At 37.1% G+C, this 25,831-nt stretch overlaps 3 protein-coding genes across 3 annotated transcripts; all 3 read right to left on the bottom strand.

Moving 5' to 3' along the window:
• Positions 1 to 14,577: 14,577 nt before the first annotated feature.
• On the bottom strand, positions 14,578 to 15,678 carry LOC145813010 (uncharacterized). The gene is made up of 2 exons (XM_082908265.1): positions 15,387 to 15,678; positions 14,578 to 14,957 (listed from the first exon to the last, which is right to left on the bottom strand). The coding sequence occupies exons 1-2, from the start codon at positions 15,676 to 15,678 to the stop codon at positions 14,578 to 14,580; spliced, it is 672 nt and encodes a 223-aa protein (XP_082764391.1).
• Positions 15,679 to 15,687: 9 nt separating this feature from the next.
• On the bottom strand, positions 15,688 to 16,086 carry LOC145813004 (uncharacterized). The gene has a single exon (XM_082908261.1). It carries the CDS (start codon positions 16,084 to 16,086, stop codon positions 15,688 to 15,690), a length of 399 nt encoding a protein of 132 aa, XP_082764387.1.
• A 1,344-nt stretch (positions 16,087 to 17,430) lies between these two features.
• LOC145812998 (uncharacterized) lies at positions 17,431 to 18,561 on the bottom strand. The gene is made up of 2 exons (XM_082908255.1): positions 18,502 to 18,561; positions 17,431 to 18,411 (listed from the first exon to the last, which is right to left on the bottom strand). Exons 1-2 carry the CDS (start codon positions 18,559 to 18,561, stop codon positions 17,431 to 17,433), a joined length of 1,041 nt encoding a protein of 346 aa, XP_082764381.1.
• Between the last annotated feature and the right edge of the window lie 7,270 nt (positions 18,562 to 25,831).

Here is a 25,831-nt window from a genome sequence, read left to right as displayed (position 1 = left end):
ATAGCCGAGGTTGAGCAATCTAAGATCAATGCCCATAATTCCAACACTTAGGAATTTTTTCTTTACTTTGAACTTTACTTTTGAACAATTATAATTTTTTGTAACTTTGGACAAGTAATCTCTTTTGACAGGCCGAAGTGCTTTTTTGTTTCTAAACAAGTTTCTTCTTTAAATGCATGTTTGCCTTCTTCCTTCTTTCTTAAGTGTTGAATGCTTTGATTCATGTAAGCTTACTACTTTCCTTCTATGCATGTTTCCATACTTGGAATATTTTTGCATTTCTTCAAAGTATACCTTAACTGTGTAATCACTTTGGAGTAGAGTACATCGGATATAAATCTTGACTGTTTGTCTCGGCCAACAATTGGAATACCTCGGCTAACACTTAAAAATATTTCAAATTATTTTTACAAGTGTTGTTTCTTAAAATTTATTCAATGAAGTACTGCTTATTTACTTTCGCTTGCTGTCAAGACTTCACCCTTCCAACCCTTCCAAGCTTGACAACCCGGTTGGTCATCTTGGGTAATATGTACCTCAGATACTTCTTTCCTTATTACCTCGGCTAACTTCAACTTGTAAATTGTTCTGAAATTTCAACAAGTGTCAAACCCATTTTGACTTGTAAATTTTCTAAAAAATTTCAACAAGTGCCAAGCTCTTAGGTTTATCTATCATTCTTGCTCTTTGCCCCCTAATGTGGGCTGAAGTTCTTCTTAAGTTCACATTATGCGTTTTATGGTTTTTTGCCAAAGTCAAATTCAAACAAAGACTAGTCGAGGTTATTAACCTTGGTTTCTCTACTAATCTAACTGAAGAGAACTTAGTTCCGTTCGGAGTTCAACTCTGCCGATATGGCAAGTCTAGGGTAATCCAACTTAGTTCAACTTTATTATATGTAAGTATAATCCAACTCTGCCATATAATAAGTCTAAGTTACTCGTCATGTTTCATTCAGAAACATCACCAACTTAGTTCAACTCTATTATATGCAAGTATAATTCAACTCTGTCATATAATAAGTCTAATTTATTCGTCATGTTTCATTCAGAAACATAGCCAACTTAGTTTAACTCTATTATATGCAAGTATAATTCAGCTCTGCCATGTAGCAAGTCTAAATTATTCCTCATGTTTCATTTGGAAACATCGCCATAAGACTGGTCAATCCTATCGCACAAATTTTAAATTCATAGAAATCAAACCAACATTTTATTATTACTTCGGCTAATTATGACATGAACTTCGAAAAACAAAAAAAAACTAATGATAAAAAAACTTCAAATTGCAAGTGTTCCATGGTCTGGGCAACTCCTTGTCATCACTGTCTTCCAGCCGATATGCCCCATTGTCGGCAGCCGAGATAATTCTATAAGGCCCCTCCCAGTTTAGGCCAAGCTTGCCCTCCCTAAGATCTTTCTTGTTGCCGACAACTTTCCTCAGGACGAGGTCCCCAACTTTGAACTCTCTTGGGTTGACCTTCTTGTTATAAGCCCTAGCAAGCTACTACTGGTATGCCCCCCAGTCGAATTATTGTTCTCTCCCTTCTTTCTTTCAATAGATCTAAATCTCGGGCTAAGAATGCCTCGTTGGTCCCATCTTCCACTCCCTGGGTTCTGATTCCAAGGATGCTGATTTCTAGTGGGATAACTACTTCAGTGCCATAAGCCATGGCAAAAAGAGACTCCTTAGTGGATCTTCTCGGTGTAGTTCGATATGCCCAAAGCACATTGAGCAACTCTTCCACCCACTTCCCTTTTGCTGCTTCCAGCCTCTTCTTGATCCCATCCAGGATAGTCTTATTGGATACTTCTACTTGATCATTGCTTTGAGGGAAACTTGGAGTGGAGTAGTAATTCTTGATTTTGTACTTTGCACAGAAGCTTTTGATTAGCTTACTATCCAACTATGTACCATTATTTGCTATTATTGCCCTTGGGATTCCAAACCTAGTGATGATGTTCTTCCATATGAAGTTCTTCACATCAATATCTCGAATCTTCGCAAGGGGCTCAGCTTCTACCCACTTCGTGAAGTCGTCAATTACTACTAGCAGAAACTTCCTTTGCCCAGTTGCTTAGGGTAGTTGTCCAACAAGATCCATGCCCCACTGGGCAAATAGCCAAGGGCTGGATACTGAGTTCAAATCTACTGCTGGTTGATGTATCAAAGGTGCAAACCTTTGACACTTTTCGCACTTTCTGACGTAGGCTTCAACATCCTTTTGCATGTAGAGCCACCAGTATTCCTGAGTGATGGCCCTATGAGCAAGTGATCTGCCCCCAACATAGCTTCCACAAACTCCTTCATAAATCTCATACATAAAGTCCTCAATTTGGGGGGAATGTACACATCTCAAAAGGGGACCAGTAAAGGATCTCCTGTAGAGATGGCCATCTGCTGTTAGGCTGAACCTGACCGACTTCAATCTGGTCTTGTGTGTCTTTTTTTGGTGATCTGGCAGCTTGCCATCCCTAAAGAACATTAATATTGCATCCATCCAACTTGGACCCATCTCCACACACATTGCTTCGTACTTTGTGATCATTGGTTCCACACTTGGGTCTAACAAATAATCAACCATTATTGTCCTTGCCTCCTCTGATTTCATTGCACTAACTAGGTTGGCTAAGGCATCGGCATGATTCTTATTATCTCGGCTAACTTGTTGTAGCCTTCAATCCTGGAACAATGCAAGCAGTCTAACAACTTCTTTGACATAGGCTATCATTCTTTCATCTCGGGCTGCATACTTGTCTGTTGTCTGATTCACAATAAGTTGGAAGTCACAGAAGATTACCACCTCATCGGCTTCCATTACTGTTGCTAACTTTAACCCTGCGATCAGTGCCTCATACTCTGCTTCATTATTTGAGGTCATGAACTCCAAACGAATAGACTGCTCTAACGTTCGCCCATCTGGCGATACTAACACTATTCCTGTCCCCGCTCCTTGACAGTTTGAACTTCCATAAACAAACAAGCAGAAGGAGTCGCCGATATAGATGTCGCAGGGCTTTGGTTTCTCTTCTTTCTTCTATTTCACTTGAGTGGGGTTCTTGGGCGCCAGTTGGGTTTCTTCCTGCTCCCCTGAACATCCCAGGCTATAGCTCACCGGAATCTGACACGGGATGGCTCCAGGGGTGAACTCAGCCACAAAGTCGGCCAGAACCTAGCTTTTAATTGTTGTCCGAGGCCTAAACTCCAAGTTATATTGGCCCAACACTACTGCCCATCTGGCTACCCTACATGTCAGGTCTCCTTGCTGCAACAGGGACTTTAAAGGTTGCTCAGTCGATACCACAATCTTATAGGCTTGGAAGTAGTGATTCAGTGTTTTCGAAGCCATCACCAGGGCTAGTGTCAATTTTTCCAGGGGTAAGTACCTGGTCTCTGCACTTGCTAAGGTGTTACTCACATAGTATACTACCCTTTGTTCTCCCTTCTCTTCTCTGATTACCGCAGCACTCACTGCGTGTTATGAAACTGCCAAGTATAAGAACATTTCTTCTCCAGGTATTAGGTTTGACAGAACTGGGGCAGTTGTCAAGTATTTTTTCAAGTCAGCTAAGGCGGCTTCGCACTCCTTTGTCCACAAGAAATCTGTGGCCTTTTTAAACAAACTAAAAAATGGTTTACACTTATCTGAACTTCTACTTATAAACCTGTTCAGGGCTGCGGCCCTTTCAGTCAACATCTGCACTTGTTTTGCTAATGTCGAGCTCTTTAAGTCAAGGGTGACCTTGATTTGATCTGGGCTTGCCTCAATGCCCCTTCTGGTGATCAAGTACCCTAGGAACTTACCAGACCAGACTCCAAATGCACATTTCGAAGCATTAAGTCGGAGCCGATATGTTCTTAGGATATCAAAAACTGCATTCAAGTTGGCCAGATGATTCCCAGGTTCTTTGGTCTTTACGACCATGTCGTCGATGTATACTTTTATTGTCTTGCTAATCAGATGTCTGAACATCTTGGCCACTAACCTCTAATAGGTTGCTCTTGTATTTTTCAACCCGAAAGGCATCACTCTGTAGTAGTACAGCCCATTTGGGGTGATAAATGCAGTATTCTCCTCGTCAAGGGGATGTATTGCTATTTGGTGGTATCCTCTGTAAGCATCTAGAAAGTTCATCCTCTCATGCCCTGAAGTAGTATCCACCAGCTGATCAATCTTGGGGAGTGGGAAACTGTCCTTGGGAAAAGCCTTATTTAGGATGGTGAAGTTAACACAAACCCTCAACTTGTCGTTCTTCTTTTTCACAACCACTATATTAGATAGTCAAGTAGGGTAGTTTACCTAACGAATGGCTTTGACTTCCAACAGTTTGTCCACTTCCCCTTCAACTGCATCAACATGCATTAATGTCAGCCTCCTCGCTCATTGGATGACAGGTCTGGCCGTCCTGTCTACATTAAGCATATGGCATGTGACCTCGGGATCAATACCTAGCATCTCATATGGCATCCAGGCAAAAACTTCTATGTTGACCCATAAGAAAGCCTCTAATTCTCTTTCCTCATCCTCGGCCAACCTTGAGCTGAGAAGAAAGAAGCGCTCTTCATCCCTCTCTTGGACGAGAGTTTTCTTCAAGGCTTCCTCACTCTTCTCGGTCGGTTCTTTACCGACATCATCTAGAACTTCTAGGTCTTCGTACTTCCATTTTCTCTGCCTCTTGCACGTTGCAAGTGGATTTCATTATTACCCTAGAGAAATTCTTTGCCTACACTTGATCCTTTCTGACTTCCTCAATCCTCTGTTCAGTTAGAAACCGCAAAGCCAGTGCAGTGTTAAGGGAGCAACCCTCATTGCGTGTAACCATGGCCTTCCCAGGATAATATTATAAGGGGAAGGGGTGTCAGTTACTGTAAACTCTGTGCTTACCTTCCTGGTGCCTGCCGCGCCTCCAAATTTATTGCTTCCAGGGGCCATGTCGGCATTCCATTGGGCTGTTGGACTACTTCAAATCATCTCGGTAAAGGCCAAGCTCCTTGTAACATTTGATATATATGATGTCACAAGAACTACCTTGGTCGATCAGAATGCGCCTTACCTGGTATTCTTCCACCTTGAAGGTTACCACCAGAGCATCATTGTGTGGATGCTGCACCATGTCTAGGTCTGCCTCAGTAAAGGAAACCATCTGTCTGTGGTACTCGTTTGTCCTAGGCCTCTTTTGCTGGACCTGACACACATACTGTAAGTGTTTCACCCTCTGGGTCTCTCCTCGTATATCATTCTCATTAACCTTCAAGTGGATCACATTAATCACCTAAGGTTCTGCTTGTTGTGGTTATGGCGGGGGTGGTGTCGCTGGTGCCGGGAGAAGCCTTGCATGCTCTTTCCTCGTTCTAGCCTCATTTACTAAGTCCCTCAAGTGACCCTGTCTGACCAGGTCTTCCAAGTGCGTCTTCAGGGCTCTGCACCCTTGAGTCTGGTGTACGTCCTCATTGTGGTAGGCGAAGTGCTTCCTAAGGCTCCTTCCCATGAACTCGCCAGGGATCTTCTCCGGTGCTCTATAATACGACTGGTTCCTGATCCTTTCTAGAACTTTGTAAACTAGGATTCGGAACACAATGGTGACTGCCTGTGCAGTCCCCAGCCCTATTTCCTGCTTGTTAAAACTAGTATTACCTCGGCCTCGTTTCGACGAGCCGTTCCTCTTCTCCTATTTGCGTGCCTTATTTCCCGGCGTGTCCTCTTCTGCTCTGGCATATTTCTCGATCCGTGCCATGAGCTCCTCCATACTCTTTGGTAGAATTTTTGCCAGCGACTTTCGAAGTGGGCATTCATCTTCCAGGTCATTCTTAAAAGACACGACCGCCAATTCCTGGTTACATTCCAGTATTCGGTTGAACACCTCATAATACCTTTTGGCATAAGCCCTGAGGCCTTCACCCTCGCTAATTTTCAAAGCCATCAGGGAGTCTACCCTTTAGTGGCTACAACTTGTTTGTAACAAACCTGGCCACAAACATCTTGGCTAGGCCTTCCCAATTCTTCACAGTTCCTTTCGGTAACTTGTGAAACCAATCCGATGCGATTTTCCTAAAGGATGAGGGCAACACCTTGCACAGCAACGGTTCATTCCCGGTATACAAAACCATCGAATTCAGATATAAGCCAACATGGAAGTTCGGATCAGACTTACTATCATAAATTTGGAACCTTGGCATATGAAACCTTTTTGGGGCCTCAAACCTATCCAACTCAACTAAGAACGGCGTTCTCGATTTGATGGGGGATGTGACCTCGGCATTCTACCGCTTCCTCTGGAGGTAGTCCTTTAAATCCTCCTTAGTCCGACTAGAAGCTCGGGTATCAACGGATTTCAGTCTTTTTGGTGCGCTACTCCCAGTATCGTTATGTGTCCCCTTGGACTTCTCTTCATTCATCGTGTCAAAACACAGGCCCTTTCCTTGGATATTCTGAGGCCCTTTGACATATGTCCCCCTAGTCCGAGGTGTCCTCTACGAGTCACCTCTAATCGACTCTCCTCGCCCGACATCCCGTGAAGGCTGATGTGAGGGCTTCTTTTTCCTGCCATGTTGTGGGATTGCTAGGATTGTTTTCTACCCTCCTTTCTAGGTGTCAATCTTGGCCCCTAGCATCGGCGTGTCCTGCAATGAAAACGGTGGTTGTATGACATTGTTCTTCATCATGAAGTTGACAACCGATTATAGATCTACCAACTTGTTGGCCATTCCCTTCATCTCGTCGTCCCTCCTTAGACATCTATCTTTCCATACCTGGAGGTCACTTTCATTGTAATACTTATCTCGGCCTAATTTCTTTGGGACGTCTCCATCTTTGCCGATGTCGTTCTGCACAAGATTCAGATCCTGTGTTCCTTTATCACAGTTTTCTTCCTCAATGTTAGGATCAGCATGTTTACTACTCTCACATGGGACGTCGTCCCCAGTCTTTTTTTTCTACCCGTCGTTGGCCATCTATTCTCCTTACATTCCCACAGATGACGCCAAATTGTGGGTGTTGATTTTTGACCACATAACCAAGAGAGGGAACTCAGCTAGAGAGCACCGGCAGAATAGATTAAGCCTGAACAACCTGCCATAGAAAGATAAGAATCCAATGGTGGTTCATCCATCTGGGGGCACTACGACGCTCAAGTCACTAATCAAATATCTCTCAAAGATAGCAAATTGTGCTTAACTCACAAGAAAGAACTTATCGCTCACAGCATATCACACCTCTTTGAGACCCACGGTGGAGCCCTGCTTTTATAGCTAGCACCGACCTGATCCCTACAGAAGCCTTACTTCAGTGGACTCAGGCTTAATGCTCATCTTGGACTCTCAGCTAGATAGGGATAAACTCCCTAAGAACTTTATCTTTATCTAGATTGAGATCCTCCCCTGCTCTAGGACTCTTGTCCCTTATCCACTCATCTCGGATTCCAGCATCTCCGCAAACAACCTCGGCCTAGCCAAGATCACCTCGGCTGACACTTCGACATCACCTTGGCCATGTGCTGTCATTCACAAAATATGTCCCTACACTTCACATTCCAGATGTACTCTCACCTTCTCTGTGCACATCCTCTTCTTCCATTATTTCTCATTCCAAAAACCTTAACCCTAACTATACCAACTACCGGTGATGGCGGTAATGACAACATCAACCACTGCCCCTTCCCAGCCTCTCAGCCTAAAACTAGGGGCCACAACTTCTTCTAAAAGAAGCATGTTCTAGAGAGAACGAATTTTTCCACTTTTGTCCATATTAGCTCCATACCAAATGCCACGCCAATTTGATGAAACCTCAAAGTATCCATTAACTTGCACAGTCAATCCAGTTCATACAAAAGGAAGGAAACAAAATGCATGTCCAAGCTTTAAGAATGCCATCCTGTTAAGTAGCACATTAAACCAAATTAGATTTTGATCTGTTAAGCAACCAAAGAAATTTTAGAGGAAAAAAAAAAGTGTCTAAAAAAGTAACATTCATAAAACTAAAGTAGTAGTATACAGAATCTTATTTCAAAGTTAATTGGATGCACAAATGTTCACAACCAATCCATGTCATCCTATCCATCATCAAGGACACAACTTCTCCAGGTGCAATGTAATTACCTAAGGATTTCTGAAAATGTGAGATCAGAGTCTGTAACTGCAATTATGTTGTCGTTCCTTGAGATTATTTTCTTTCAGAAATTACTTCTTATCAGATATTATTATAAAAAATAAGGGAAAAAAAATGAATGAATGAAAAAGAAGAAAATTCCTCTGCCACAACATGGATCCTACCAAAGCCTTAGACAATATGAGAAAATGAAAAGAAGAGAGAGTCAAGGGACGGAGGAACTTCATGCCTTCTCAATTCACTATCTGGAATTCTATCAGAAACTTGGGATGGAAATCAACTCCACTCTATGATTTACATCAGATTTAACTTATAGATCTCAAGCATTTCATCTATAACTTAAAGGTTTCAAGCATATTAAATGGTTTGTTGTGTAACCAAATGATCAATTATGCTCCTAAGTCGCATTAAATCACTGATATACAAGACTGATAAGTGATTTGTAGGGACTGAAACGAGTGGGGAAAGTGAAAGGAAATGTTGTATACGGCTAAGGTTTGGACATAGGAGGCGATGGCCAGCGGTGACTGTCGGTGAAGTAGCTGGTGAGATGGTGGTGGGTGAGATGTGTATGGAAAAATTGTGAGATGTGTAGGTGAGATGGTGGTGAGTGAAATGATAATTTTGTTAAAAGATAAAATTGTGATTCTGAAAAAATTCATTAAATATGTAGAGTAAAAACGCTTAGTGAGTGGAAATAGAATTTTTTAAAAATAATATGAGAATCGATTGTGTGAAAATGACATATTAATCATTAAAGTTATATATCTAACCAAAAAAAATTATATTATAACAAACCAAAAATAACTTTAACAAAGTAATTTCAACTTCTCGTCATAAGAGTCGCAAAGAGGCACCCGCTCATTTGGATTGGAATTTTGAAATATGACAATAATTGTTTGATTAGCTCTTCTTCCGTTTTTTCTTCTTTTTTTTTTTTTTTTTTTTTTTTTTGAAGTAAGGGTCAAAAGAGAGACAAGATGGGTGGGGCTTCAAAAAGCAAAGAATGGCATTTTTAATTTGACTTTGGAGCTAAGAAATGAGCTGTAATGTCCTGAATCTAGGTATGACAGACTAGACTGACTGCTTGCTCTTTGCATATACAAGATAATTAATTATACTATTCTTTTAATTATTAATAAATATTAATTTAATTCCTCATTTATAAATTTATACACATAAATTTTTTTAATTATGAAAATCATATAACAATACACCTATTTTGAAAGAAGTCTTTTAATGGTTTGCTATGATGAAAGTAACACATTTTTATAGTTTAAAGTTGTTTTAGAACAAATTAAAAAGCCACCTTTTCCTCTAATTTTTGTTTTTGTTTTTGTTTTTTTTTTTAATGACTTTTTTTGAAATTATGTCAAAAAATGTTATTTTTTCAATCCGTCTTGTGATGAATCTAAAAATTTTTTTAATTAAAAACAATGGAAAAAATAAAATAAGCCAAAAAAAAGTTTACTATTTTTTGGTTTTTTTTCTTTTTTGTTGTCTATTCTAATTTTTTTTTTTAAATTTTAATTTTTCGATTCATTTCGTCAAGTAGAATCCACACACCTAAAATTTTTTGAAAAATTAAAAAAAATTTACCGAAAATGAAAATAAGTTAATAAAAAAGATGTTTAAAAAAACTTCAAACTAATATTTACAAAATTTATGAATTCAAAATAAAAAAATAAAATAATATTTATTAATAATTAAGAGAACGTGATGTAAATAACTATAAATAAAACGCCAGATATCACCTGACTTATTAAAACGCTCCACTAGCACGACTTGCACGCTACTCGATGCAACTAATTATTCATTGAGTCAAACAATTATATTTACGCAGCCATTTGGGTTGATAATGCAAATTGTTAGAAAAGTTTGTTTACGTTTTGACTTGCTTAGCCCACCACGGAGTTGTAGTTCTTGTTGTGGAGAACCATACATAATTCTCTCTTCACGTGAGTTTCATGAGATGAACCCTCCTCAGTAGAGCTTACTAGAAGGTTGGTTATTATTAGGTATTTGTAGTAGTATTTGGCATTCTCTACAAATTATACTTTTTTATCTTTTTATTATTTTGAATCACATTATATTTTTATTTTTTTATACAATTTTTTTCATAAAAAATTAAAAAATTATATTTATTTGAAGCATTCTAAACATCCGCTTAGTGTATAAAGTGATTTTTTTTTTTGTGTTTTTAATTAATGATGAAATAAAAAAAAATTACAAGTTAGGTAAATAAATTGTTCAAAAAAAAAAGTTAGGTAAATAAAGATCTAGAATTCAACAATGATTCATCCCTCTAAAACTAGAGCTCTAATTGAGCTCTAGTGATATGAAAAATCAAAAAAAAAAAAAAACAAATAAGATCAAAACATCACATCAGATGGGCCCACACACAAATTAAAACTATTAGAGCTGTGACAACCACCTTCTTAATTAAGTAAATTAATTATATTAATTATGTATTTATTGTTAATTATGTAATTATGTGTTATGGATTGCAATGTGATTATTTGAACTTTATTATTGTGAACAGATATGTAAAGGGACGAAATAAATCTGTCTGATTCAGAAATTTTAACAAGTTAAAATTAAATATTTGGATAGGCAATTAGAGCCTAATTCACATTAGTTTATTTAAATTTAGTTTAATTGAGATCATAATTTGATAAGAATTAATTTAATGTGAGTGAATTTGATATTTAATTTAATTTGCCACTTAAGTGTAAGTCTAGAATAATTAGAGGCTAATTGCATATCCTTGAGCCTATTCTTTAACACAATAAGAAAAGAGAGAGACTAAGTGGGAATTCTTGGAGACAAACATTGTAGAGACCTCTAGAGAAAAAGAAAGAGTTCAAGAAGGAGAAAGGGAAAGAACTTCACAGCCTTCAACAAATTGATTCCTTTAAGGTAGGAATTCATCTCTCATTCCATAAAATTGAGTTATAATACACATGAACTCATAGGATTTAAGTGGAATCAAGATGAATTCAAGCATAAATTAGAAGTTTTGTTCAAAAGAATAAGAGTTTAACATGAATATGTCTTAAATTGGAAGAATATGATGAATTAGCTTTCAAACTCAACATGCATGTATAATTGCATGAAAATTTGTTCTTGTACACTTCATTTCATGCATGAGTCTTCAAAATTGAAAGGAAATTTCACGGGATTTGAGGCTTTAAAACTCAAACTTGTATGTTTATGTATATGTATTTCATTTCAAAGGTTTGATTTGTTTTACATGGAAAAAAATGAGTTGATTTAAAGCTATGAATTGTGGTTGATGTTAAAACTTCTAAGTTAAGGTTATTTTCATGGATTTTGAGTTGAATTGCATGAAGATGAAGTTAGAATGTGAAAAGAGGAAGGTCCAAAAACAAAAGCAATTTTTGGACACATTTTGAACCCAGACCGCATGTGCAGCCTGGGGCACCACATGTGTAGAAGAGCCTCCCCTGTTTCCGCTCAGCTACTGAAATAATTGCACATACAGGGCACATGTGCGGTGGTGGTTTCGCACGTGCGGCAAGTGCCCTCACACGTGCAATTTTTAGGGCAGTCTCAGTTTTGTTTTTGCTCCACTTTTCTACCTTCCGGGCCTCCATTTTTATGGTTTTAAAGTGTTTTCTATGTGCATTTGTATCTCATGAACACGAAGGAAATAGAGAACAAAAAGTTAGAACCGAACAAGTGAACATCAAATAAAAACAGATCAAGTAAATAACGAACTGAATAGAACCGACTGAATGATTGAACTGTGTATTAAATTGTTGTGCTTGAATTTGTTTGTTAGGTTGGATGCCGCAGTTTTAATGCATCTTCAGCACGTGTTTCAGGGAGCCCACTGTAAGTAACACTGTTGTAAAGCTATCTTCCATTATAATTATTTTCTGATTGATAAAAATGTATTATTTTATTGAAAGGATAATGTTTGCAGATGAATGATTGTCTTATTTTTCTGAACTGTACTCGTGGCATCCATAACATATTGTTATTGCTATTGTTATTGTTATTGTTATTGTTATTGTTATTGTTACAGAGATCTCCGTCAGTTCCAATTCTTAAAACTATTGTTACTGTATTGATGGCCATCAAATGATTGTTCGGTCTTCAAGACCTATCGATTATTCTACTATTGGATGTACCATGTATGACTATTATGAATCGAAATGATTAATACGCTATGACACATTCATTGAGAAATTGATCAATTAATGAATTGACTATTTCAATTATTGTAAGGACATCATTCATAACTCCTTTACATGGTTGTTATTCACTAGGTTCTAGCTCATTGTTTATTATATGTATGTAGGTGATCGAGCACCGGATTAGAGTTAGCGGCGTCAGCCCGAAACCTATTTCTGTCAAGCTAATTACTATGCCTCATTGCGAGGTTCCAAACTATTGCACGTGTCAAGGTTTCTTGGGTGGTTTAGATTCAGCCTCTTGTAATGATTCGAGTGACAAGATTTATCTTTGACTTTTGTTGTACTGTTTTTGATCATGGAATTTAATTCCCTAACTTGTGTCTTGTTTTGTATATAAGTGTTTTATGAACTTAAGTGTGTGCATATATAAGTATATAAGAGTTTTTTTGTTCATTTAAGTCATCACAGCTCATTAGACATTATTTTCTATTATTGATTAGCTTCCACCAGCCCCCTATTATTGTGTTATTGTCATTATTTTATTGTTAAGCAAACCTTTGGTAATCACGGATTACTGGCCGGTTACGACGCTAAACCTATAAGGACGGATTTGGGTCCTGACAAGAGCTTTCTCTCTAGAGCTCTCAAACATTTCTTTTTAAAATTATGTAACAATTGCATTTTATAATTATAATGCATAATGGTGGATATTTTAGCGAAAAGACCACAGAATGCATGTCATTCTGAACAAAGTTTTTGTATAAAAGATTTATTTGTATAACATTACCCGTTAAATAATATTGACTCGTTTTTGTTATTCATTATGTCACAACCCGTTTCGGCGGCCAGGGCTGGGTTCGTAAATAGCTAATTCTAAAATTTCTCAAATTAATTCCAAGTAATTAAATTAAATAATGCAGCGGAATAAAATAAAAGATGTAGATAAATATCCAAACTGTACATGGAAATTATTATTTATGTAACAATGTAACATTGGTCAGATAATGATTACAAGGGGAAAAAAAAAACATGACATTCATATCACATTTGGGTTTTGATCCATGGGATAAAACCATCATTCTTTAAATTTCTTCACTTGAAAGGGTTTTAACAACTATAAACACATGGCAGAGTGAAAAATATTATACTAAGAGTATAAGGGCATTAAATTCACCGTGGATAATTATTGGCTAAATAGAGCTTGATATTAAAATACAAAGTATATAATGCGGAAATCATTTGACATATAATACATAAATCATATAAACAAAATAATTATAACTACGGTACAGAACAAAACAGAGGATCACAGCGTTACTAATCAGAGGGTCAAAGGTTATTTAAGTCCCCCAAGAAATTGGACTATCAGAGGATCAAAAGTGACAATTCAGATGGCCAGTAATTATTTAAGTTCCTAAGGCGTAAGACCTCCTTGGTGGTACTTATTCAAAAATAATGTTTCTAAAATCATTGTCAAATAATTTCTAAAATTTAAATAAACATATCCATGGGTTTCAACTTAAGCAAATAGAGTTCCAAAAAATAATTCACGTAATTGAAACATTAACATAACCATAAAATATAATTATATAAAATAAATTATGATAACTCAAAACATTCATAAAGTATATTATGGTAATTCAAGGTATAATATAACCTACCTAAATATTGACCATTAACCTTTAGCCTTCACTTTTCTAATATTGTCTCGTTAAACCCCGTATGTATATTTCTTTCGAAGCTTGGTGATCTCGGCCATAGAGTCCTGAACTCTTTATAGGGAAAGTATGTGTGGTCTCTATTTGACATGTGGTACGTTTTGCCACCACTCAACAGGTGTCAATTGCCCAATTCCCATCTGTCTCTCTAGGTAGGTGACTCACCTAAAGTATATGGTTATTTACCTAAGCTATATGCTTATTCACCATCCTATACATTAGGATGGTGATAAGCCATCGTTTTTTTTTGTGTGTGTGTGTGTGTGTGTGTGTGTGTGTGTGTGTGGAGCTTATCCACTCCACACTATAATTTATTTACAATAACCCTGCTTCATTTTACATTAATCCTAATTAATAGAATAATTGCACAATAACTCCACATGTTAATTAAATTACACGTTATCGCATACTATCATAAAATTAATTATTTTATGTGATTGGTTGTGGTATTAATTAAATACTTAAGGTGTAACATTTCTCCCATTCTAAATGGAAGTTTGTCCTCAAACTTGTCGTACCTTAATTTTTGAAAAGATGTGGATATCGAGCCCACATTTGACTTTCTGCTTCCCACGTAGCTTCTTCGACATGATCATTTCGCCATAAGACTTTGACAAAGGATATAGTCTTTGTTTCGGAGAATCTGATCATGACGGTCAAGAATCTGTACCGGTTGTTCTTCATAAAAGAGATCTTCTTGAACGTTCAGGTTTTCATAGTTAATAACATGTTCTGGATCTTGAAGATACTGTCGAAGCATCAAAACGTAGAACACATTGTGAACATTGGACAGTTCTGATGAAAGAGCAAGACGGTATGCTACAGGGCCAATTCTCTTTAGTATTTCAAATGGTCTAACGTAACGCGGGTTCAATTTTCCTCGTTTTCCAAATCGAATGACTCCCCTAGTTGGTGAGACCTTTAAGCAAAAGTGTTCTCCTACCTGAAATTCCAAATCTCGTCTCTGCGTATCTGCATACCTTTTCTAGTGGCTTTAAGCAATGGGAATTCGCTATTGGATGAGTTAAATTTTATCACTTGTTATTTGCAAAATTTCGGGACCTAATAGTTTCCTGTCTCTAATTTTTGTCCAACACAAGGGTGACCGACATCTTCTTCCATACAGTGCTTCGTAAGGTGCCATTCTAATGTTTGCTTGGAAACTATTGTTATAGGCAAATTCTACTAAGGGTAGGTGCTCATCCCAATTACCTTTGAAGTCTAGTACTCATACACGTAACATGTCTTCCAAGGTCTGGATTGTTCTTTCAGATTGTCCATTAGTTTGCGGGTGGTAAGTAGTGCTAAATTTCAATGTAATTCCCAAAGCTTCTTACAATTTGTTCCAGAAATGAGATGCAAAGCGAGGGTCTCGGTCAGACACGATTGAAACTGGAGTACCATGCAATCGAATGATTTCTTTGATGTACAAAGTGGCAAACTTATTAAGGGGGTATGTGATTCGGATTGGCAAAAAATGTGCCGACTTTGTTAACCGATCTACGATAACCCATGTTGCATCATTCTTTGAGACTGATTGTGGTAGCCTAACCACGAAGTCCATCAGAATGTGCTTCCATTTCCATTCAGGAATAGGGAGTGGTTGCAGAGTTCCTGCGGGTCTCTGGTGTTCCGTTTTAATACATTGACAATTCAAGCACTTGGAGACGTGGCTTGTTATGTCTTTTTTCATCCCTATCCACTAGCAGTGTTCCTTTAGATCGTGGTACATCTTTGTATTGCCAGGGTGGACTATAGACCTTGAGCAATGGGCGTTCACTAGTATCTTTTTCTTGAGCTCTGGTATGTCAAGTACGCAAATTCGATTTTGAAATTTTAGCATCCCATTGCTTATAGTGAAGTCAGGATCAAGCGTACTTCTCTGCTCCTTGTACTTTTTCTTCAGAAGTTTATCTTCATATTGGCGTGCTCTAATTTCTTCAATCAACATGGGTTCCATGATTATGTTGGCGAGCAATCCATTGATCTTGTGGTGGATGAGGGTACATGCCAAACTTCTGGTAGCCTTTCGACTCAACGCATCTGCTACCACGTTGGCTTTGCCTAGATGGTGATGGATCTCTACATCGTAGTCTTTCATAAATTCTAGCCATCGTCACTGCCGCATATTCAGTCCCTTTTGCATAAACAGATATTTAAGGCTCTTATGACCTGTGTAAATTTTGCAGGTTGCTCTGCAAAGATAATGACTCTAGATTTTGAGGGCAAAGATTACTGTGGCCAATTCCAGATCATGGGTTGGGTAATTCTTCCCGTGAGGCTTTAGTTGGCATGAGGCATAAGTAATGACTTTTCCATTTTGCATAAAAATGCAACCCAAACCATTGTATGAGGCATCGCTATAATTTACGAACCCGTTAGTTCCCATGGGGAGTGCTAGTATAGGAGCTGTCACAAGCCTATTTTTCAACTTTTGGAAGCAACGTTCTTACTTATTAGTCCATTCAAAGGGTGTGTTCTTCTGAGTTAGCTAGGTCAAGGGTGATATTATCTTCGAGAAATCTTGAACGAAGCATCAGTAATAGCCGGATAGACCCAAGAAACTTTGAATCTCGGACACGTTAGTAGGTCGTGGCCAATCCACGATTGCTGTAACTTTTTGGGGGTCAACCGAGATGCCATTCTTATTAATGACGTGACTGAGAAAGTGTACACTAGTGATCTAGAATTCTCATTTCTTTAACTTGGCATAAAGTTTGTGATCATGTAGTGTTTACAGCACTGTTCGTAAGTGTTGCTCATGATCCTCTGATGACTTGGAGTATACAAGAATGTCGTCAATAAAGACGATAACGAATTCATCAAGACATGGTTTGAACACTCTGTTCATGAGGTCCATGAAGGCCGCTGGAGCATTTGTGACGCCAAATGGCATAACGAGAAACTCATAGTGCCCGTAACGTGTTCTGAATGCCATCTTCTCGATGCTTTCTATTTTGACTTTTAGTTAATGATAACTAGAACACAAATCGATTTTGGAGAATACTTGGGCGGCTTGAAGTTGGTCAAACAAATCGTCGATTCTTGGCAAGGGGTATTGATTCTTAATGGTGACTTTGTTCAGCTCTCGGTAATCGATGCATAACCTCATCGTGCCATCCTTTTTCTTTACGAATAGTACTGGAGCTCCCCATAGTGAGATACTTGGTCAAATGAAGCATTTGTCCAAAAGTTCCTGGAGTTGGGTTTTTTGTTCCTTCAATTCCGTCATTGATATGCAGTAAGGAGTTTTAGAGATCGGTTATGTATTGGGTTAAGTTTCAATGGTGAATTCGATTTCTCAATCAACTAAAGTACAAGGTACCTCTTCAGGAAAAATATCAGGAAATTCTCGAACGACAGCTATTGAATCGAGTGTTGGGTCTATTTACTGGGTGTCGACCACATAACACATATAACCACTACAACCTTTTTTCAAAAGTCATTAGGCTATCACGGAGGATATCAAATATGGAGGGATAGAAACTCCAGTTCCTTCGAAGACTAGCTCGCGTTGGTGGAGGTCATTGAAAAAGACATTTTTGGTTGTACAGTCAATAGAGGCATGGTTCACCGCAAGCCAATCCATTCCTAAGATTATGTCAAAGCTACTAATGCAGAGTGGAATAAGATCGACATACAAAGTTTCATCTTTTAGGGATATAACACAGGACTTGTATGTCTTTATACTAAGGGGGGAGACACCAGATGGAAAAGCCACAGATAATGCACATCCCAATGGTTCAGGTGTTGACGTTAACTTGGGAACAAAGTAGAGTGCAACAAAAGAATGAGTGGAACCAGAGTCAAAGAGAGCATAAGATAAGTAACCACAGACAGAAAGTGTACCTGTTATAACATTCTCCGTAGCATTGGAATTTTCAGGTACTACCGCAAAAGCTCTCCCTTGGCACTTCTGTTCCTTTTTTCCTCCTGTGGCGGTTTCTGGTTTCTGAACTAGTTCAAAGGTACCCATCTCAGAGTTGGTGAGTTTTGGGCAGTCTTTCATCACATAGCCATCTTGGATTTCAGTATCCAATCCTGCTTCAAAGTTCCTTACTTTTCGAACTTCTGTTGGAATAACATATGGTGCAAATCGGGTGAACTTACTTTCGTATTCTACTACCGACATTGTTCCTTGCCTCAGATGTAGGAACTCGGATGCCTTCTGCTCCCGTAGTGATTCTGTAAAATACTTTTCATAGAACACTTCTAGGAATCTCGCCCACATCACAAACTCTTCATTTTCTAAGGTGAGAAGCCACCATTCCTGCGCATCTTCCTTAAAAGTGAAAGTAGCGAAGGACACTTTATGTATTTCTGTGCAGGGTAGGGCACGAAAAATCTTTTCCATTTCTTTAACCCAAGCTTCAACTAGCAATGGGTTTGAACCTCCTGTGAACGTGGAAGGTTTCAGGTCTTGGAACTGCTTAATTGTAGTTGTCCCTTCTCGATGTTCTAGTAACCCATTGTTTTGCAAGGCTTATAAGAAACTAGTAATAGCTCTTTCCACAACCTTTTCCATTGGGTCGGCTATATTGGATGATGATCCGGTACCATTTTCATCGTTAGCCATATCTATAAAAACAGCTTTAATAAACGTGGTGCATGATTTCCTACCTAATCTAAAACATATTCACATAATCCAAAAAACATAGTTCACAAGACAATATATACATTATTCACAAAACACTGGTTTTATTTATGTATAATAATGTTGGTACATTACTTGTAGTTATGTCAATTTAGTGCCTAACCTTCTATAACAAAATGGGTTAGAACTAGGTCATGGTCAACTCTCTTGGACACCAAACAAAAGGAAAAAGAAAAACACAAAACAACAAAAGAAAGGACCTTGTTCTCGGGATCTTAGGTTGCAAATAACCATGGGTACTGCAGTTGCATATGATGCTTAAACTCCTAACCGCTCAGCTCGATACCAAAGTATCGCCACACTACCTCCACTCAGTAAATGGGGATGTCTGCCTCGTAACCCCATAGTTGTCGTCCCGTGATACGCATAGGCACCTCCACATATGTCACAATATCACCAAAGTCAACAGTTTGTGTATCAATCAGGTTTTGAGGGGGAGGGACTCTTGCTTGAATATGATCACTTAAGAAAGCATTTCCTCGCTGAGCCATAAACTCTGAAGGTAAAAAGGCCACTAAGTAGCAAGGATATCCCTGACTTGGGCCATGCCTACTACCCGTATTGGCCCTAAGAAACTGTCTAAGGTACTCATAGCGTCAATCCTCCACCACCGTGTATCTACTTCTGTGGGGGTGGCCCTTAAGTATACTGGTCGGCCCATAAGTCGGTTGCGGATTGGGTCGGCCTGCTTAACTATTCCCTCTGAGTCTCCTATTTCCTTTGGTAAGTTTGGAACGTAGCCGTTATTTTCAAAAATTCATTTAACGTCCGAGGATCAAGCCCATACCAAAAAGAGTCGTCAAAGTTAAGTTCCGACATTCCCTGTACCACAGGATGTCCAACTTAGCTATAGAACTAAGAAAAGACTATAACCATACAGACTCAGGTAAAATTTTTCTTATCTCGTTTTTAAAGATACGCGTCTCTTCTAACTCAATGGTATGTTTTTTTTCATTATTATTAATATTATTATTATTATTATTATTGTTGTTGTTGCTGTTGTTGTTGTTGTTATTATTATTTTTATTTTAACTATTGCTTTGATATAACTTTGTCACGACCCGTTCCGGTGGCCAGGGCTGGCTTCATTAAGGATATTTGAGAGATTTCGCCGATCAAAAAAAGAAGTTAGAATCTAAACAATTATTTGTTATGATATTTGATTATGTTTTCTAAAAAAATTATCAACCTTAGGTATACTATTTTAGTATTAAAAAAAATTATCAATTTTTTTTAAAAAAATAGTCCTCAGTGTGTCCTCAGCATGTCCTTTGCGTGTCCTCAGTGTGTTCACAACATGTCCAAAGTGTCCCAGTGTGTCCAACTCTTTCCAGCATGTCCAACACATGCCCGAAGTGTGTTCGGTGCATGTTCATATCCGACATGTACGCAACCTTCGGAAAGATGTCCGTGCTTCATAGGCTATAAATATTGTATTAGTTAGATTTGGATTAATAAATTGTGTGTGTCAAGGTTGTGGCCTCTTTGTGTGTTTTTGTCTCTCATTCTAACTATGTTCTGCATCAATTTGGTATCTGAGCTAAATTGGAGATCCAAAATCAAAATTGAAATTAAGACAGTGGGAGTGAGACACTGCCTACCCATTGTCATCAAGGGTATGTTATCCCTACCCCGCAGCGATCCTCATCAGTTTTCTAAATGGGATTTCAACGTCTAGAAATATGATGTGGTTAGAAAGTATGAGAACTTATAGTTTCTTATTTTGGGAAATTTCACCACCAGTTTTCCAAATGGAATTTCAAAAGTATCATATTTGTCTCACTGAACGTTTCTTGCTGTTGTAGGATAGCACTTTGAACGCTCTGCCTGCTTATGATTGATCATTTGGTGATCTTACATGATGCAAAAGAGATTGTAGTGCTTGGTTTTCTAGGTGATTTATAGCTGAAATTTGGTGATTTGTATGTTTCAAAAAAAAGGCTAGGGCTATGGAAGTTAGCTTTTGTGTTGAAAAATCAAAGAAAATAAATGTTGTAATACGAATTGCCTTTGCTGAGAATCAGTGAAGAAGTTATATTCTAGAAATGACTTGTAGAACTCCTTGTCACTTGTCAGCTAATATAGATTTTGGGTTGCATACTTGCATCACATATTCCTTTATGAGCTTTAAAGAGCCACTTTAATAATTATGAGTTAATTTCTATTGAATTTTAAGGCTTACCAAGTTATTATTTAGAGGCTTTTGGTCATTGCCTTCTAGTTTGAGGACTCCAAATATGAACTTTAAACTTTAATTAGTAAAACCAAGCCAAATGGCCTACATCCATGGATGGCCCAAAAACTTCCTAAACTATACTGCTAAGAAAAGTAGAATCAATCCTGAATACCCTCAAAATAATCATTGGAGCTTCTATTTAATTAAATTGTCAGAGCTGAACTATGTCTACAAAGTGCTTTGTGCCTATCCCACGTGCTGGCCCTGACATGTCACCTGAAAGTGGTAAACAACTATAAGCACATGGCAGAGTGAGACATATTACACTAAGAGCATAAGGGCATAAAATTCACCATGGATAATTATAAGCTGAAACAGAGCTTGATATTAAAATACAGAATATATAATACAGAAATCATTTGACATATAATACAGAAATCATATAAACAGAATAATGATAACAATGGCACAGAACAGAACAGATGTATGGACTCAAGAGGTGGCTCATACGAACTGTAGAGGTGGCTCCCATAATAGTATTGCACTTAGCTCCGTACAGCACTTTGCTCCACACCAAAATAGGATTCAAGAGGTGGCTCGTACGAACTCTAGAGATGGCTCTCACAATAGTGTAGCACTTAGCTCCATACAGCACTTTTCTCCATACGAGAAATCAGAGTGTCAGTGAATCCATGACAGACAGAAGGTCACAAAGTGACTAATATAACAACTCGAAAATTTAAGTTGTCCTTTAAATTTTATATTAGTATTATTTAATCATAAATGAGAAAAACCCTAAAGGTTTAATTAAATATTCTGTAAGAGTAAATTAAAATATTAAATATTATGATTGTATGTGATAAAAAAATAATTAGGGAGTGTATATTATCAAAAATTATATATATAACTAGGCCAAGGTAACATTACACCAAAAGTTTTAAAAAATTAAAAAAAAAAAAGGATAAACATGAATTAAGGGATAAGGCTTTGGGTGCCATGTGTAGGAGCTGAGGGCAACCTTGTGGCTTGGTGCCCATGGTTGCCTCCCTATAAATAGGGGAGGATTTGCTTAGATCAATAAAAACAACCAAAAAGAAAGATATACTAGAGGAATGAAGGTCTTTGACAGTAGAACGTAAGAGGTAAGAATTAATATTTAGGTGAGTTATATTATACCTTGAGTCATCATAACATATTTTACATATATTTTGAATTACCATAACTAATTTACGCAATTTTTGTTTTATAAATTATATTAAATTACGTCGATTATTTTTTGAACTTTATTTGCTTAAATTGAAACCCATGAATATGTTTGTTTAAAATTTAGAACTTATTTGACAATGATTTTATAAATAATTATTTTCTGTAAATACCACCACGAGAGTCCTATGCCTTGAGAGACTTAAATAACTATTAACCCTCTGATTAGTCACTTTGTGACCCTCTGTCTGTCATGGATCCATTGAGACTCTGATTTCTGGTATGGAGCAAAGTGTTGTACGGAGCTAAGTGCTACACTATTGTGGGAGCCACCTCTAGAGTTCGTACAAGCCACCTCTTGAATCTTATTCTGGTGTGGAGCAAAGTACTGTACGGAGTTAAGTGCTACACTATTGTGGGAGTCACCTCTAGAGTTCGTATGAGCTATTTCTTGAGTCCATATATCTGTTATGTTCTGTATCGTGGTTATCATTATTCTGTTTATATGATTTCTGTATTATATGTCACATGATTTTCGTATTATATATTCTGTATTTTAATATCAAGCTCTGTTTAGCCCCATAATTATCCATGGTGAATTTTTGCCCTTATGCTCTTAATGTAATATTTCTCACTCTGCCATGTGCTTATAATTGTTTATCACTTTCAGGTGACATATCAAGGCTAGCGCGCAGGGTAGGCATAAAGCACTTTGTAGACATAATTCAGCTCTAACAATTTAATTAAATAGAAGCTCCAATGATTATTTTGGTACCCTCACTTAAATATTATTTTCACTCGCGTTTATTTATTTGTTCAAGAATTGACCGGAGGTAACTTCAGTTACCGGCCATCACAATGCTTAACCTTTGGGTACGAGAAGCACCAAACAAAAGGGAAAAAAAAAAACACAAAACACAAAACAACAAAAGAAATGATCTTGTTCTCGAGATCTTAGGTTGCAAATAACCATGGGTACTACAATTGCATATGATACTTAAACTCCCAACCGCCCAGCTTGATACAAAAGCATCACCACACTACCTCCACTCGGTAAATGAAGATGTTCGCCTCGTAACCCCATAGCTGTCGTCCCGTAATACGCACAGGCACCTCCACATATGTCATAATATCACCAAAGTCAACAGTCTGTGTATCAATCAGGTTTCAAGGGGAAGGGACCCTTGCTTGAATATGACCACTTAAGAAGGCATTTCCTCGCCGAGCCATAAACTCTGAAGGTAAAGGGGCCACTAAGTAGCGAAGATATCCCTAACTTGGGGCCATGCCTACTACCTGTGCTGGCCCTAAGAACCTGCCTAAGGTACTCATAGCGTTAACCCTCCACCATTGTATATCTACTTCTGTGAAGGTGGTTCTTAAGTATACTGGTTGGCCCATAAGTTGGTTGAGGGTCGGGTCGGCTTGCCTAACTATTCTCTCTGAATCTCCTATTTCCTATAGTGAGTCTGGAACATAACTGTTATTTTCAAAAATTCCTTCAACGTCCGGGGGATCAGGCCCACACCAAAAAGAGTTGCCAAAGTTAAATTCTGACATTGCCTGTACCACAAGATGTGCAACATAGTTATAGAACTAAGAAAAGACTATAACTATAAGGACTAAGGTAAGACTATAACCATACAGACTCAGGTAAATTTTTTCTTATCTTGTTTTTAAAGATACGCCTGTCTTCTAACTCAACGGTACGTTTTTTTTTCTTTATTATTATTATTATTTATTTTTAACCATTACTTTGATACCACTTTGTCATGACCCGTTCCGACAGTCAGGGCTTGGTTCGCAACTAGCTAACTCTAAAATTTCTCAAATTAAATCCAAGTAATAAAATTAAATAATGCAGCGGAATAAAATAAAAGATGTAGATAAATATCCGAAGTGTACATGGAAATTCTTATTGTTGTAACAATGTAACATCGGTCAAATAATGATTACAATAAAATAAAATAAAAAAATTTAAAAAAAAAAAAAAAACATGACATTCATGTCACATTTTAGTTATAGAACTCAGAAAAGACTATAACTATAAGGACTAAGGTAAGACTATAACCATACGGACTTAGGTAAAATTTTTCTTATCTTGTTTTTAAAGGTACGCGTGTCTTCTAACTCGACGGTACGTTTTTTTTCTTTATTATTATTATTATTATTATTATTATTTATTTTTAACCATTGCTTTGATACCACTTTGTCATGACCCGTTCTGACAGCCAAGGCTTGGTTCACAACTAGCTAATTCTAAAATTTCTCAAATTAAATCCAAGTTATAAAATTAAATAATGCAACGGAATAAAACAAAAGATGTAGATAAATATCTGAAGTATACATGGAAATTCTTATTTTGTAACAATGTAACATCGGTCAGATAATGATTACAATAAAATAAAATAAAATTTAAAAAAATAAAAAATAAAAAATAAAAAAACATGACATTCATGTCACATTTGGGTTTTGATCCGTGAGGTAAAACCATCATTCTTTAAATTTCTTCATCTGAAAGGGTTTTAACAGCTATAATCACATGGTAGAGTGAAAAATATTATACTAAGAGTATAAAGGTATTAAATTCACCATGGATAATTATTGGTTAAATAGAGCTTGATATTAAAATGCAAAGTATATAATACGAAAATCATTTGACATATAATACAAAAATTATATAAACAAACTAATTATAACCACCGTACAGAACAGAATAGAGGGTCAATGGATCTATGACCAACAGAGGGTCACAGCGTGACTAATCAGAGGACCAAAGGTTATTTAAGTCTCTCAAGGCATGAGACTATCAGAGGGTCACTAAAGTGACAATTCAGAGGGACAATAATTATTTAAGTTCCCAAGACGTGGGATGTCCGTGGTGCTACTTATTCAAAAATAATGTTTCTAAAATTATTGTCAAATAATTTCTAAAATTTAAACAAATATATCCATCGATTTCAATTTAAGCAAATAGAGTTCCAAAAAATAATCCACGCAATTGAAACATTAACATAACCATAAAACATAATTATATAAAATAAATTGTGATAACTCAAAACATTCATAAAATATATTATAGTAACTAAAGGTATAATATAACTCAGCTAAACATTGATCCTTAACCTTTAGCCTTCACTTTTCTATTATTGTCTCGTTAAACCCCGTATGTATATTTCTTTTGAAGCATGGTGACCTCGGCCACAGAGTCTTGAACTATTTATGGGGAGAGTATGCGTGGTCTCTATTTGACATGCGGCACGTTTTGCCACTACTCAACAGGTATCAATTGTCCAATTCTCATATGTCCCTCTAGGTAGGTGACTCATCTAAGTTACATGCTTATTTACCTAAGAAATATGTTTATTCACCATCCTATACATTAGGATGGTGATAAGCCATCGTTTCGTGGTTTTTTTTTTTTTTTTTGTGTGTGTGTGTGTATATGTGTGGAGCTTATCCACTCCACACTAGAGTTTATTTACAATAACCCTGCTTCATTTTACATTAATCCTAATTAATAGAATAATTACACAATAACTCCACATGTAAATTAAATTATACGTTATCGCATACTATCATAAAATTAATTATTTTATGTGATTTGTTGTGGTATTAAATAAACATTTAGGGTGTGACACATTAGGTGTAAATGGACGATTCACTCGTGTATTTTGTAATTTCTCATTTATCTGGATGAATACTTAAATAATGTGACACAATATTAAGAAATATTTCATTATTTTCCAACTTATTGTAACCTTGAGGCAAAAATTATCATTTGCACTCTCTAAAGGGGATAAATTATTTAAT

This window comes from Camellia sinensis, chromosome 2 (assembly GCF_055761805.1).
Source record: "Camellia sinensis isolate YWXY chromosome 2, ASM5576180v1, whole genome shotgun sequence".
Classification (NCBI taxonomy): domain Eukaryota; kingdom Viridiplantae; phylum Streptophyta; class Magnoliopsida; order Ericales; family Theaceae; genus Camellia; species Camellia sinensis.
The sequence above is the reverse complement of the archived record's forward strand: the minus strand, read 5'-3'. Positions and strand labels throughout refer to the sequence as shown.